The sequence below is a fragment of the Dunckerocampus dactyliophorus genome, chromosome 12 (genome assembly GCF_027744805.1).
Source record: "Dunckerocampus dactyliophorus isolate RoL2022-P2 chromosome 12, RoL_Ddac_1.1, whole genome shotgun sequence".
In the NCBI taxonomy this organism is placed as follows: domain Eukaryota; kingdom Metazoa; phylum Chordata; class Actinopteri; order Syngnathiformes; family Syngnathidae; genus Dunckerocampus; species Dunckerocampus dactyliophorus.
This window is the reverse complement of record NC_072830.1, coordinates 19,101,639-19,115,141: the sequence shown is the minus strand read 5'-3', so window position 1 is coordinate 19,115,141 and position 13,503 is coordinate 19,101,639. Positions and strand designations below refer to the sequence as shown.

At 40.1% G+C, this 13,503-nt stretch overlaps 1 protein-coding gene across 4 annotated transcripts in view; it reads right to left on the bottom strand.

Annotated features, from left to right (window-relative positions):
- Nucleotides 1–13,503, bottom strand: part of lrrc75a (leucine rich repeat containing 75A) — a 29,296-nt gene that overhangs the window by 8,621 nt on the left and 7,172 nt on the right. For 3 of the 4 annotated variants that reach the window (XR_008573155.1, XR_008573156.1, XM_054794298.1), the window contains 3 exons: nucleotides 11,058–11,186; nucleotides 3,279–3,391; nucleotides 231–504 (listed from right to left, as the gene is read on the bottom strand). Coding sequence is in view for 2 of the 4 variants with exons in the window: in XM_054794298.1 (XP_054650273.1) it covers nucleotides 231–504; nucleotides 3,279–3,391; nucleotides 11,058–11,186 (516 nt within the window). In the remaining 2 variants the exon portion in view is untranslated. The remainder of the gene's footprint in view (nucleotides 1–230; nucleotides 505–3,278; nucleotides 3,392–11,057; nucleotides 11,187–13,503) is intronic. The other variant, XM_054794299.1, reaches the window with a different exon arrangement.

The following is a 13,503-nucleotide window of genomic DNA, read 5'->3' as shown; positions in this document are numbered from 1 at the left end:
TTGCTTAAATAATAGTATTATTATTATATTTTGACTAATAAATAGGCCCTATCCACCCGCGAAACAGCATGATTGATTTATTAATATATTTTGGAAAAACAATGATAGAGTGAAAGCCGTGAAATGGTGAGGGATTACTGTATTTTCATCAAAAATCTGCAAATATGTGGCGTTTCACTGTATTGCAATCACTCGTCCACATTTAAACTTCACAAACTCTCATCAATGACCTTCAAGGCGTCGGTTAGATCCTTCAGTATTGTCCTGGTCAGCCTATTTCCATTCAGTGCTAACGTTTCCAGCCGAGGCAGGGCGGCCAGCGTGGGCAACAGAAGGAGGAAGGCCTCATCGGTCAGCTCAGTGAACCCCATCTCCAAGCTGACCACGGTGGAAGAATGGTGCTGTAGATGTGCACACAGACGCTCCATGTCACGCGCAGCCAGAGGAATACCAGACAGATCCAACGCCCCGCTGGACGGAGGGGTGGACAACACTGCCTTTAGACTGCAGACACACACATGAGATGAGAGATTGTTTGTTTCCAGATTGTAAAACACAATGTTAGTGCTTACTTACTACTTTGAAGTAGCTGATGCATTATTTTAACATTTTCCTGCGATAGCCACCTTCACTAAGCAGACTACAGTATAATCACAACAGTGCTGTAGGTCGGTCTTGATTTCCATGTAATCATTTATTCCCTGCAAAGAGAGACTTCACACATGCAACATGGAATTCAAACCCGTTTCACTTTAAGTGCCAGGAAAAATTCATTTTGTTTGTCGCAGTTCAGTGTAAACTATGAAATCTATTCTATATACAGGGTCATGCTGAAATACAAATATTATACAATTATAAAAAAGATCATATTTAAAATGTTCATTTCACATATATACCACAAATAAATAAAATAATATACATATTTTCTTCTTTTTGATTGAATTTATTATAAAAAAATATTTTTTACAAAACAAATGTATTATTTAGTTTATTTATATTATACATAATACATTTTATTATTATTTTCAAATAATTATTCCCATTTAATATTTAAATATATATATATATATACTGTATATATTTCACTTAAACCAACCTATTTATTTCTATTCATTATTAATATTCTACTGTATTTCTATTTAATCACTTTTATTACATTTGATTTACTTATTTTTATTGTTTTTGTTTACATTTGTATTTCTTCCTTTTCCTTACAGTAGGACCTGCACAATATGTAGTCTAATTATTTCATCTGCTTGATCATTTTTATTTATTCTTTCCTTTCTTTTCACACAAGAAGGGAACAAAAGCTAAATGACAAAATGTAAGTCGAGAAAATATTGTAAGTGTTGACATGTAACAGATAAGTGTGGACAGATATTTTCATTATTTTATTTTCATTATTTATTTCTATGAATTGACTGACAGACATTTAAATTATGCATGAGTGAACGGCTCAGACGTCTTGTCGTTCCCATAACTTGTCGACCCCTGCCTTTTGGCCTTCATGGCGCACCCGCCACTTTCCAGAGGGTGATGGACGGTGTGCTGCGGGGGTGTGAGGACTGCAGTGCTGCCTACCTGGACGGTGTAGTAATCTACAGCAACACCTGAGAGGAGCACCTGAACCAGCTGGACAGGATCCTGCAGGACTCACACTCAACCCAAGGAGGAGGCCCACTACTTGGGCCTCCTAATCAGTTTGGACAAGGAGAGGTCCGGCCTCAGTTGGACAAAGTGGAAGCTATCTGACCGCGCCCGTGGCCAACACAAAAAACGAATTGAGGTCCTTCCTCAGCTTAGCTGGCTGGTATTGGAGATTCGTACTGGAGTTTGCCACCATAGCGCCGCCTCTCACGTCGCTAAACTGCCAAGGACCAGAGGAACCAGATGATCTGTAGCAAGGTGAGTACCATCTAGTGGTTCAAATGTGAATGACACTTCTCATGACTACAATATATAGAAAAAATAGTCTAAAAAATGTTGCGATAATATTGAATATCGCCGTTAATTTGCAGCACAATTATCGACCAGCAAAATTTTGTTATCGTGACAGGCCTAACGGTGAGAGATTATCTCTCCAGGTTTCCGCAAATCGGCAACCTTGGGGAGGGAGGAGATAATGTGACGGAGTGAGAGCGACACCCCGTCACTGCACAGTGCACCCGCTCTCTTTCTCTTTGGCCAGGAGAGCGAGTGCCCACGCTAAGCACGCCGACAGACGCACAGCAGCAGAGCTGTGCAGCAAGGACTTTTTCCCCCACATCCCTAATAGACTGTACCCCTGTCCAGTATTACAAGAATACAAGTTTTCATATTTATTGGTATGCCTGAGGGAGGTGCCGGGGAGGTATTTCAAGAGAGGGTTTCTGCTCTGTTACTTTGTGGGAGTAGGTTGGATTTGAAGGCTGCTGGAGCAGGTTACATTCCCGGTAACGTGCGCTTGGATTTTTGAACGAAAACCAAAACATACGCTAACCGAGGCATATGCTAATGGAGCTTCCGTTGTAGACAACTTAGTTTACAGAATACTACAGTATCTTGTAAGGCACATTCATTTGGCAAACTGAAACAAGCACGTTACATAAACTAGTCTATTTGCCAACGTATCATTCCGCTGACCCAAACAAAGAACCCCACCGGTTTGAGACTCAGTCTTGTGACGTTATTAATACACTCCGTGAGTCCAACTGTGTTTGTAACATGTCTTTATTACAACTCGTGCCTATTAGCATGCACTCAAATCCCACTATGAAGTCATTGTCTCCCAGCTCTGTCACCTGTTTATGATGTCATCAGTGGTTGACTCTGTAGTTCTTTGCTAACTAACAAAGTTACACCACAAGTTTGCAGAGTACGGCTGCAAAATAGCCCACCATGGCACCAAAGTGCCAGCACTCTGATGAAGAAGGTGAGAAACACTATTAAATTGAAAAGGGAACTTGTAGCAAAGTATGAAGGTGTCGTCTGTGTGGTTCTCTCCTCTCCTCCCCTTCATATTTTTGGGTGTTTGTAGCGGATTCATTGGATTTACATTATTTCCTTGAGTAAAAATGTACATGTACAGTACAGGGTGTCCCTAAAGTCTGAATATGTAATATACACATATAATACATATGCTTTTTACAAAGGTTAATATGATTAATAATGAATTCATAGTAAAATAAGACTTAGAGACCCCTGTATAACAAGTGTATGGAAGCAAATGAGTTCCACATAAAGAACACAGCAGAAAAGATGGTGATTCATGTTATTCAAAGGACAAGCGAAGTACTCACCAGGCCTGAGGTTTCCTCTTGAGCAGGCCTTGTCTCCTCCACTGAGAGTGGGGGCTGAGATGGTAGGTCAGCTGACGACAGACTTTCTCCATCGCCCCAAGAGATTCTCTCTCCTGTTAGACAAGCGGTTAGGGAGAACAGAAAGTCTTACTAGTAGACTCGGGATACACACACTGTCACATCTGAAAATCTGACGAGACCTCATCACCACACATCAATTCTGTAAATACTCAGGACATTGAATCCATCGCAAACGAACGGTTCAGGTTGTCTTAGAAGACCTTTCACCTCTCATGCGAGCAGGCTTCAGCAGTTCATGCTCCAAGATGAGTTAGGACAGCTCTAGTCTGCGGGGATGGTGCGGGAGCCAAAGTGTTTATTCTCTAAAGGTCGAGGCACGCCCCAACAACAATAGTCAAACAACATGTTCAGATTCTGGACAGACAAGACAAATGTTGAGAAACCATCTCTCAACAGAGGGGGAGGTCTGCGACACCACCTCTCCCCCGCATACGATGCTGTCCTTTCATCCCTTCCTAAAAGATTCAATAATTTTGCCTCTAAATAACAAACACAACACAGCCACTTGTGGTTTCAGGTACATCCATGACCATTTTTACACCGGAATGGAATACTAACGAGGGTGATTCCACCCAAACTCCACTGTGTCTTACTGGCTGCCATTTTGAACCATGAAAGAGTGAAATCACAACACAACATTGGGCGATGCAGTCTAATGAGAACAGTGTGATGGGTTACATGCATTTGTTTTGATCAATAATGTATGACATGCTCATAAATGGCTGTCGTTGTATTATTTATCTCATTGACTGATTGATGGACTAACAAAGTGACACCAAAGGTCTCGTAAAAACACAGCTGGAACCATACAGCGCAGTTTATAAAACAGATGTCATTTAAACACACCATCCACTTGACTGGCATTTAGCTACTAGCATGTAGCATTCTCTTCCTTGTTGAGAAACCCATACAACTAAACAAGCTGATAATGATGCCTTGTGTTTCTGAGGCACACAGCGTTTGGCCAATGAATTGGAGCTAGTGCATGTAAACTGGGACTTCACAGAGAAGTGTGAAGGAACCAGACGGGCAGATCTATCCAAATATCAATAGTACCAAGAGTAATGTAGTAATGTTACTTCGTGTACAGCCAAAAAGGCACTTCATGGAATATGTCGTTGGACATAGGAGGGCTTTGTGGGGTTTTTTGTGTTATTTTGTTGATACTGGTATCCTGACCCACATGTGCAGCCGTACTGACAAAGGAAATCATAATGGACATGACGTTATCACTGAACAAAGGAGGATTTGTGGATCATTGGAGCAAATAATTGGCAAATACAGCTGTCAACCATTTACACCAAGCTCGGTCATTCAATGCACCGTGATGTGTTCGTTTGCTAATCACTGCAGCACATGTGTTTCTTGGTTTGCGACATTAAAACACAATTCAAATGAAAGATGCCTTAAAACGGCCACCTAAAAACATGATTCTTGCTCCACTCCAGTAGTTAAAAATAGGGTGAATTGTGTCTGCGTCACTGCCACCACAAATCCTGAACTGCGTGGTGTCACGTGGCATACACTGTAGCTTTACTGGAGCGTGTACGACAGCGGCGCTTCACAGGCCACTAAGTACGGATCCATACCTGTCAGGAAGCTTTCACAGGCACGTTACACAGAATCCATAATACCGTTATCAAAATGCAGAGGAAAGTCGAGAAAATGATCAGAGCTGAAGGAAAAAAAAAGTGCAAGATAAAAGCACTCGCTTGCTGTTTAGCAATGTTTACCACATTTGCTGAACCAAAGCCAAGCGTCTACTTTAACAGAAGGCCATCAACTAGCTGGCCAGCCACACTTAATCATACGTCCACTCACAATTTAGAGCCTACAGTATATCCATCCTGTAAATGTCTAATTTTACAGTGGAGCCCATTTATGTCAAGATCCTTTGGATTGACTGACTCATGTTGACATAAGCGATTGTCAATGTAAGCGAAAATAGCCATTGCTTGCACACTGACTCGTGACTTTGGGACTTACCAAAGACATAAGGAGAATAGGTGAAAATAAAGCATTTTTGAACCTACGGGTTGGGAATACAAACCTGCATTGAGTACCTACATTTGGAATACAAAAAGTGAAAAAATATGTTGCAATTGATGTGAAACGGGTGGGCGGTAGGATTAAATAAGCTTTGCTTCTTCCTCCTCCTTTTTGGACATGTAGAACTGTGAATTGTACTATGTAATACTATGTAGTCCAACGTAACTTGTATGCATGTTGAAAATAAATTCAACAATTACCATGATCATGTTTGAAATATGCCCATTTTTATTGTATTTTACTGAAAGAAAGATAAATGACTGCACAGGATTAAATATATATTTGTATGTATTAGCAGCGCCAAATAAACTTCAAATTTAAATCCAGTTAAGAGATGGCACACATGTCTGAAAATCTATTTACCTAACACTGGTTTCTTTAATAGCAGATTATTTGAATCAGACTTTAAGTGTGTTATTATGAGCAATGAAGAGTTGCGTTCAAAGACACCACGTCATTGAAGTTGAACTCACATGTTTTGAGTGAATTTTCTGGGAATTTTCCGAGCCTACTTAAATGCATCAAATTGTACTTCTGCATTAAGAGTTACAAAGTGAGTGATAAGAAAATATTATAATTGATTTTCTTTGCATTTCTGTTCATTTAGACCACCCATACACGCTTAATAAAGACGTTGTGATGTTCAGAGTGTCCATGAATGCATCTCGCGGTCTGTCTTGTGACAATGAGGAAGTGTTGTTGCAATGAATGGACGAGAGATGTGTTTGTTTGGAGTAGGAGATACATACATGGTGTTGGATTGCACTGCTCTTGATGTGTTCAGGTAAGAATAAAGTTATAAAAGAGCGTCAGACACTGTGTGACTCTGTGGGGAGCTACGCTGTGCCGCCGTCTGTCATAACAGAGAACCGTGGCGTGCGTGAATTACGCTAAAAAAAATTTACGTAATTAATGCGCTATTTTTTACAGCCCCGGTATTTATTATTTATTTATTATTATATTGAATGTTATATATGATCATTATTTATTATGATTGTGGAAACATCTTCACAATTATATTACCATATTGTTACATTACCTTATCACTTTTCTGTGTATTAAAAAGATCACATAATATACAGAAGTGAATAAATGTTCAGGAAGAGATGTGAAATGGATGGGGAGCAGGATTAAATAAACAAATCTGCTTTTGCAAAAGCAGGGTAATGATAACGATGAAGTTAACATTACTGCGACACATGTCAACATAAAGGGGTACAGTATACTTCTCATAGAATTGACCCCTTTGGGTGGACCATGTATGTCGAGGTCGGCTTTTTTGTACTTGTATGTGCAACATGACTGAATAAAATACGACCACTACCATTTGAGATTCATTTACAATATCACTTTTCTCAAAACCTAGTTAATCCTCTATGGACAGAGACAAATGCATCAGCTGTTCATTCGGGAGGAGATGATGTACGTAAATGGTAAGCTTGCAGGCTCTGCTGTTAATGGAAACTACAAGTACAGTACACTTGAGAACCATAAATATGGCAGCTGTGGGAGCTCGGCCGACATGCAGACAAAGTGATACTAAGGGGAATTGGTCCTTCGGACACTGAAGTATGGGAATGAAAACCGGCTGCTGAGTAGCACTGAAAGCTGATTTGTCTGAATGCATGATGTGGGCCAATGGATGAATCTGCTTTTGCGAAAACACAGAAATTATAATGATGAAGTTAACAATACTGCATCACTCCTGGGAAGGTTCACCACTGTTCCATGTTTTCGGCCTTTGTGGATAATGGCTCTCACTGTGGTTCGCTGGAGTCCCAAAGCTTTAGAAATGGCTTTATAAACTTTTCCAGAGTGATAGATCTCAATTAATCTCATTTAAGTTATGTTTTACCAGGGGGGTAATCAGTTTTTCCACACAGGGCCATGTAGGTTTGGATTTTTTTCTCCATTAATAATAAAAAGTTTCATTTAAAAACTGCATTTCGTGTTCAGTTGTGTTGTCATTGACTAATATTTCAATTTGTTCGATCTGAAACGTTTAAGTGTGACAAACATAAGGGATCAGGAAGGGGGCAAACACTTTTTCACACCACTGTACTGTATATCTCGACACAAGGAAAGCATGATTCACAGGACTAGAGCTGCTGACAAATCTGAAGTAGTGAGTCACCAATGAACTCGCAGTGGCTTAGTCACTTCCAGTTTGATCACAGCCATGTCATGATACTTGAGGCATGTAGCATGAGAGTATCCTCAAATGTTTCAATGTTGCAACCAATGGCCGACAACCGGTATAATATCAACACGGCACCCCTGGAGCAGCAAGTACTCAAGATAATACTTTGTCGTACGCAAGGAAAACAGGCAAGGTTGAGCTGCGGAAATGGGCACCCCTGCTTTTATATCTCTTTGTTGAGTTGAGCATGTGTCGAGGCATCAACTCTGTGAGAAACCACAACTCCCGTCGACTATTTAGCTTGTCTGTGTCCTTCCCCGAGTGAAGGATGGTAATTAAAGGCGAAGTGAGAAGGTGAGTGTAACTGCTGCTGGAAGTGATGCGTTACAATCGTCATTTTTATTGCAAATGTTGATCTAAAATCGGAGGAAACATTTGCATAGGTGGGCTGTCCGCCCTTTGAATGAGTCGTATACACAGAAGCCAACCAATCACAGCTTTTACAGTCAGCGTCAGCCGGTAGCACTAGGTTAGATTTTTTTGGAGATACATGTCAAGGTCAAGGAGAGGGTTTGCAGGGGGAGGAGTGAATAAGGATAGCTGGTGCCTCCACACAGGAACATAATCCAGGCTCTAGACACTGAACTTGAAGCTGCAAGGCCACTGCAAGAAGAACCAGGAGCTGAGCAGCAAACAAGGTAGGGTTATAGAAATATGAGCAGCGTATATTACAGCTGACTTTGCGTCTCTCTGATGGCTCGCAGGATGATGACACCCAAGTACACAGTGCAAGTGTCACGGCAAAGGGATGAGGAAAACTGATGATCCAATTACTGAGAGTATCAATACCAGACTGAGACGAGCATGATGATATATGATATTTTTCAGTTCACATCTGTTTTTTGGGTGTGTTTGTTGTTGTGTTAATATTGTTACACAGTTGCTTTTAAAAAATGTCTCAAATCTTTGTCCTGTGTTTTATTCAGATTGTAACCATGATCAAGAAATTAAAGTAAAAAAAAAAAATCACCAAATCATTCAAAGATCTTAAAACATTTCAAGAAAAAACTATCAGAATCGGCAATATTGGCCCTGTATTTACTTGGTATTGGATCAATACCAAAATGGGCACTTTCATCCACCCCTGATGAAAAATGTTAAGATGCTGTCAGTTTGTACTTGTAAGTTGGCAAGACAATATCTTAGTAGTCTACATTTTCTACATGTAAGTATGATTACATATTAAAGTGTATCTAGTTTCAAGTGGAAATCTATCAACACAACATGGATGAAACATTCTACCTTTTCATATAGTGGTGATTTATAGCACCACTCAGGGTATTAAAGCTGCACAACCAAATGAGAATGACTTTGGGTCAATGAGGGAACAAAATCTTTTATTTCATTCTCCCTTCCTTTCTGCCTCGTGGTGCTTCTTTCCGTCCATATGCTTCTCTTCCATTATGGATCCAGCACACGCCCATGAACATACCGTCTCAGGAGAACTGATGACCTCCCTCTCTCGTTCCTTTCCGTTTCCATACCCCTTCATTATCCATCTCTATCTCCACCCCTCACCCCCAGGCTAGCCTGATATTAAAGAATATTTTTCACTGCATGTTCTGGTACATTTCCTTAATGGTTAGTATGATTCAATATTACTGTCCAACTTTCAAAACGTCAGGTAGTACAAGGAAGACCTATTGACTGGAATAGTAGCATTAAGGCACGAGGAGCCAAAAAGCTTAGGAGCAACCGACAGTACACGTTACTGTCGGCCGAACCATCCCAAAACAACATCAGCAAACTCAACTATCCTCTCTGCGTGCAGCCACACATGGTCAGGGCGCATGTCATGTTCACAGGTGGTCAGAAATCACAATACTCTTAAACACTACGGTACACATAACTGCTAGGTCGCTGATCCTTTGTGTGTCAACTACTGGGCTGAAGTGTGAAGCACAAGTTTTTCAGCGACAAATAATATTCAATAACAATAAAATAAAGTCGGCAAATTTCAGGAAAAATAAATACAGTAAGGGACACCTTACAGTGCCAACCAACCCGACTGTTTTGGGGTTTTTTGCCTTTAATTGTGTGAAACAAATGTTGTAATATTTGACCTGATTTTAATTAGATACCTGTTTTAGAGTAACTCTAATACATGGGAAGTTAATTGTTTAATAGTATATTTTTTTAGCTAAAAATAACACAATTAACACAATAAAATAATTTCAATATCTTTCTTATGGAAATCTGTCCTGCTTAATATAAAACAGTATAAATTGAGTGTCCAGGTGTCTGATAGCACAGGTGTATCCATCTTCCAGCACTATTAAAACTACTTTGACAAAAAGAAAGTAGAAGTGAGATATTTGTGTTTTATGTGAATGCCAACATTTCAATGGTACTTTATTTACAAAGCACATCTCCACTCAGAAAGTGTGCTCATTGTCTTAATGCTGTTTTGTGGTCATATGTCATTAGATACAGGCATGTCTGAAATGAACAGTGATAATAAATACTAAGAGTTTAAGCAAATATTCTTCCCTGTGGGACATAAACGAGCTCCGGATGAACCACATTTGCTTGTTTGTTTTAAAGAGAAAATGTCACTGTGGTTAACAAAAAAGGGAAAAAAAACAGACACTAGGCGGATAACTGTAGCTGTAGCCATAACTGTAGCCAGAGAGACAGTGGAGCCAGGCAAAATGTGTAAACAAAGATGGTAGAATAGTCCAACTTTAATGCAAGTCAAATGACGGCGATCACACACGCTGGCATTGATAGGCTTAGCCTGTGACAAGCTGTTGTCAATGGACTACACATTTCACAGGCTATTTTTCATTCTCACGGTAATAAGGGGCGTCCCTTGTCAACTCAATACGGGACACGTACTTTTATCTGGTCGCACATGCGGGAGTAGATGAAAAACTCACTTGCAATGTCTCATAGTTTAGTCGCAAAATGCGACAGTCGCAGTCGAGAGCCCTGCACCTGTATGTCTTTTCTGGTTTTGTTGTATTTAATCTGTAGTACCTTTTGTTATAATACCTGTAGAGTTTCATGTAGCTCTGCTCGTTGTTGTTGCTTTGGGGTCCAACCCGTCCTAATTCGTCACAGCTGATCATTTGTAGTTCTTAGGCCTTGGCCTATCAGACTAACATATCATGACATGCAAGGCCTTCGAAGTCCTACCTTTATCACTTCCTTCCTGCATGAATCATCTAGTAGGGTGGCTGTCAAGCTTTCCCTCACTGTCCCTCAGTGGCATCTCTAAGTACACAAATGAACCAACAAAAGGTGCTGCAGTTCTCCCAAGAACACACACTGCTACACAACCACTTAGAGCCAGTGTCTAATCTAATCACGTCAGACAAAATGAATGAAAAGATCATCTGATAGCAATCAATCCCTTCAGCGTATGTGTGTGTGCAAAGAGGGTCTTCACTGCCATTGCCAATACTGCGTAAGTGTTCTATATGTGCGTGTGATTTTATAATTCTTACCGTCTTTGGACAGTGTACATATCGTGCCAGACTGATGATCAGGTCATGTGTGATGGGGTCAACAAGGTTTCTGAAGCTGGCGTAACGGTATAATACATCATCCAGAGATGTTGACTCCATGCCCAGGTCCTACGCACACACAAACACACACATGCACACAACATAAATTACTTATAACTCCGTCTACACTATTCTATCTCATATCAGGGGGCGTGCCCCGTAGGTCTGGAACCAGTCTAAAGCTAAACGCTTCAACCCATTTTGAATATCAAATACTAGACTACTTCTTAATGACTTTTTCAAAGGCATATTGTCTAACAATGTCATGGGAAATAAAGTGGAGCCTTGTCAACTTAAGTGGCTGTCAACATAACCACTGCTTGCACATTTACTTGTGGCTTTCACTGGGGACACAAGGAGAATGGGCGATAATAAAGGACGTTTGTACCTTTCACATGCATGTTTATTTTTATTTAGATTCTTGCATTTTCATATATTTTATACTCTTATCTGAGAGCATAGAGCTGCTGCGGCAATTGTGTTGTATGGCTTGACAATAATGACAATAAAGCTTGTGTACATGCACGATGACAAAAGACATGATGTGGCAGCGAGATCAATCACCCCCACCTTCCTGTTTTCATTCACGTCAAGAATCACATCTTCAATAAAAGGTAAAAGTAACCTCATATTGTTCATTTATCCCTTTCATTCTTCATTTATATGTATTTATATACATTTCAATTTGTTTTGTTCATGTAAAACTATAATTGTAAAACTATAAAAACGTGTTTTGCGTTAACATTTTTGGCTTTCGGGAACAGATTCATTAAATTTACATTATTTCTTATGGGAAAGATTGCTTCGGTTAACGTCTGTTCCGGTTAGAGTCGGACCTTCTGGAATAATTAATGACGCTAACTAAGGTACTGTAGTTGTGTTGCTGTTGTCGTTTCTTGCTGCTTAGTGATAATGACGAAGGTAGCAATGCTACAACACTCATCAGGGCATTGAACTGATCTCAACTGGACTGCTCATGTTGTCTTTGAAGACATTTCCCCTCTCATCAAAGCCAGGACGAGTTTCACCCTTTTGTCATGCAAAACGTCAGTCGTTAAGATACAGTGAAGTGAGGCCTCCGCCTGCCAATGACAGCCGTTTGGGCGGAATCACCCTTGTTAGTATGCTAGTCTGTTGTAAAAATGGCCATGAACGCACCTGAAAACCAAAAAAGGCAGTGTCGTGTTTGTTTTTTCACTCATTCCCCTTTCAAACCAGGGAAACCATCTTGGTCAAGGCTGACAAACCATCTCTAAACAGAGGGGGAGGTCTGCGACACCATCTCTACCCCAGTAGATTCAGTCATTTAGCCTCTAACAAATAAACACCACAAAGCTACCTTGGCTTCAGGTGCATCCATCACTATCCTAACAAAGACTTATTCGCTGGCAGAGGCCCCACTCCATTGTATCGTTACGACTGTCGTTTCAACGGAAGGAAACCAGTCTTGGGTGGGGCTTGCCTCTACCTTAGAGGATATATACTTTGGGTCCTGCACCATCCCCTCAGAATATCAGCTGTCCTATCTAGTCTTTGAGCAGCTAACGTCAACATACACGGTCAACCCCTTTTGTCGAAATTTGAGACCCACTTGTATGAAAAACCGTTCCGTTTATGTTGATGTGTTATAGTATTTTAATTGAATCATTGTCCCCAAACAGCGTGAAACTACAACAACTTAACTACTGTTTAGTTACACAGTATTAAAATGTGCACAGTGACTTCCTGTTCAGTGCAAAGTAAGCTTCAAAATAAAAGCATACTAGAATTAACCTGGACTCTATCACAGCAACTCACTTTTTTTTTTTTTTTTAGATCGCGTCCAATATTGATATGCATTTACATTAAATTCCATGCATTTTCTTTACATAAACATGTATCTATATTTTTTTATAAAGGTGAGTGGGTTTTTTTCGCGGCCCGTCATCAAAGTACTTGCTCACGTTGGTTTCAGTTGGTTTTATTAATGTGTGCTTCTGCACCCACTCAATAAGGAAAATGCCTCTGCTGTGAATCATTGAATTTAATTTTATTGCATTGTTGTGTATATTAAGCCCATTTAGCATTTACAGTATAACGTTTTTATTTTAACCAAATAAATTGCATTAAAACAAAATGGGGCACATAAAAAGCTCAGAAAAGGCAGCACTATTACAAAGTATGTGAAAAGATGATGAGATGCAGCACATGAACTTATTGAGAAGAACATAATAAAGCTGCTGTCACTCACGTTAACTCATGCAAATTGTAGCACTCGCTGTGCATGGCTTATTTATTTGTCGCATCGAATGACAAGGCTAAAAAACGTGTTTGGGGGATTAAAATTCAACATCTAAAGCAGCACTTGCATTTCCTACAACACACTCTGGGTACTCTGATGCCTTAC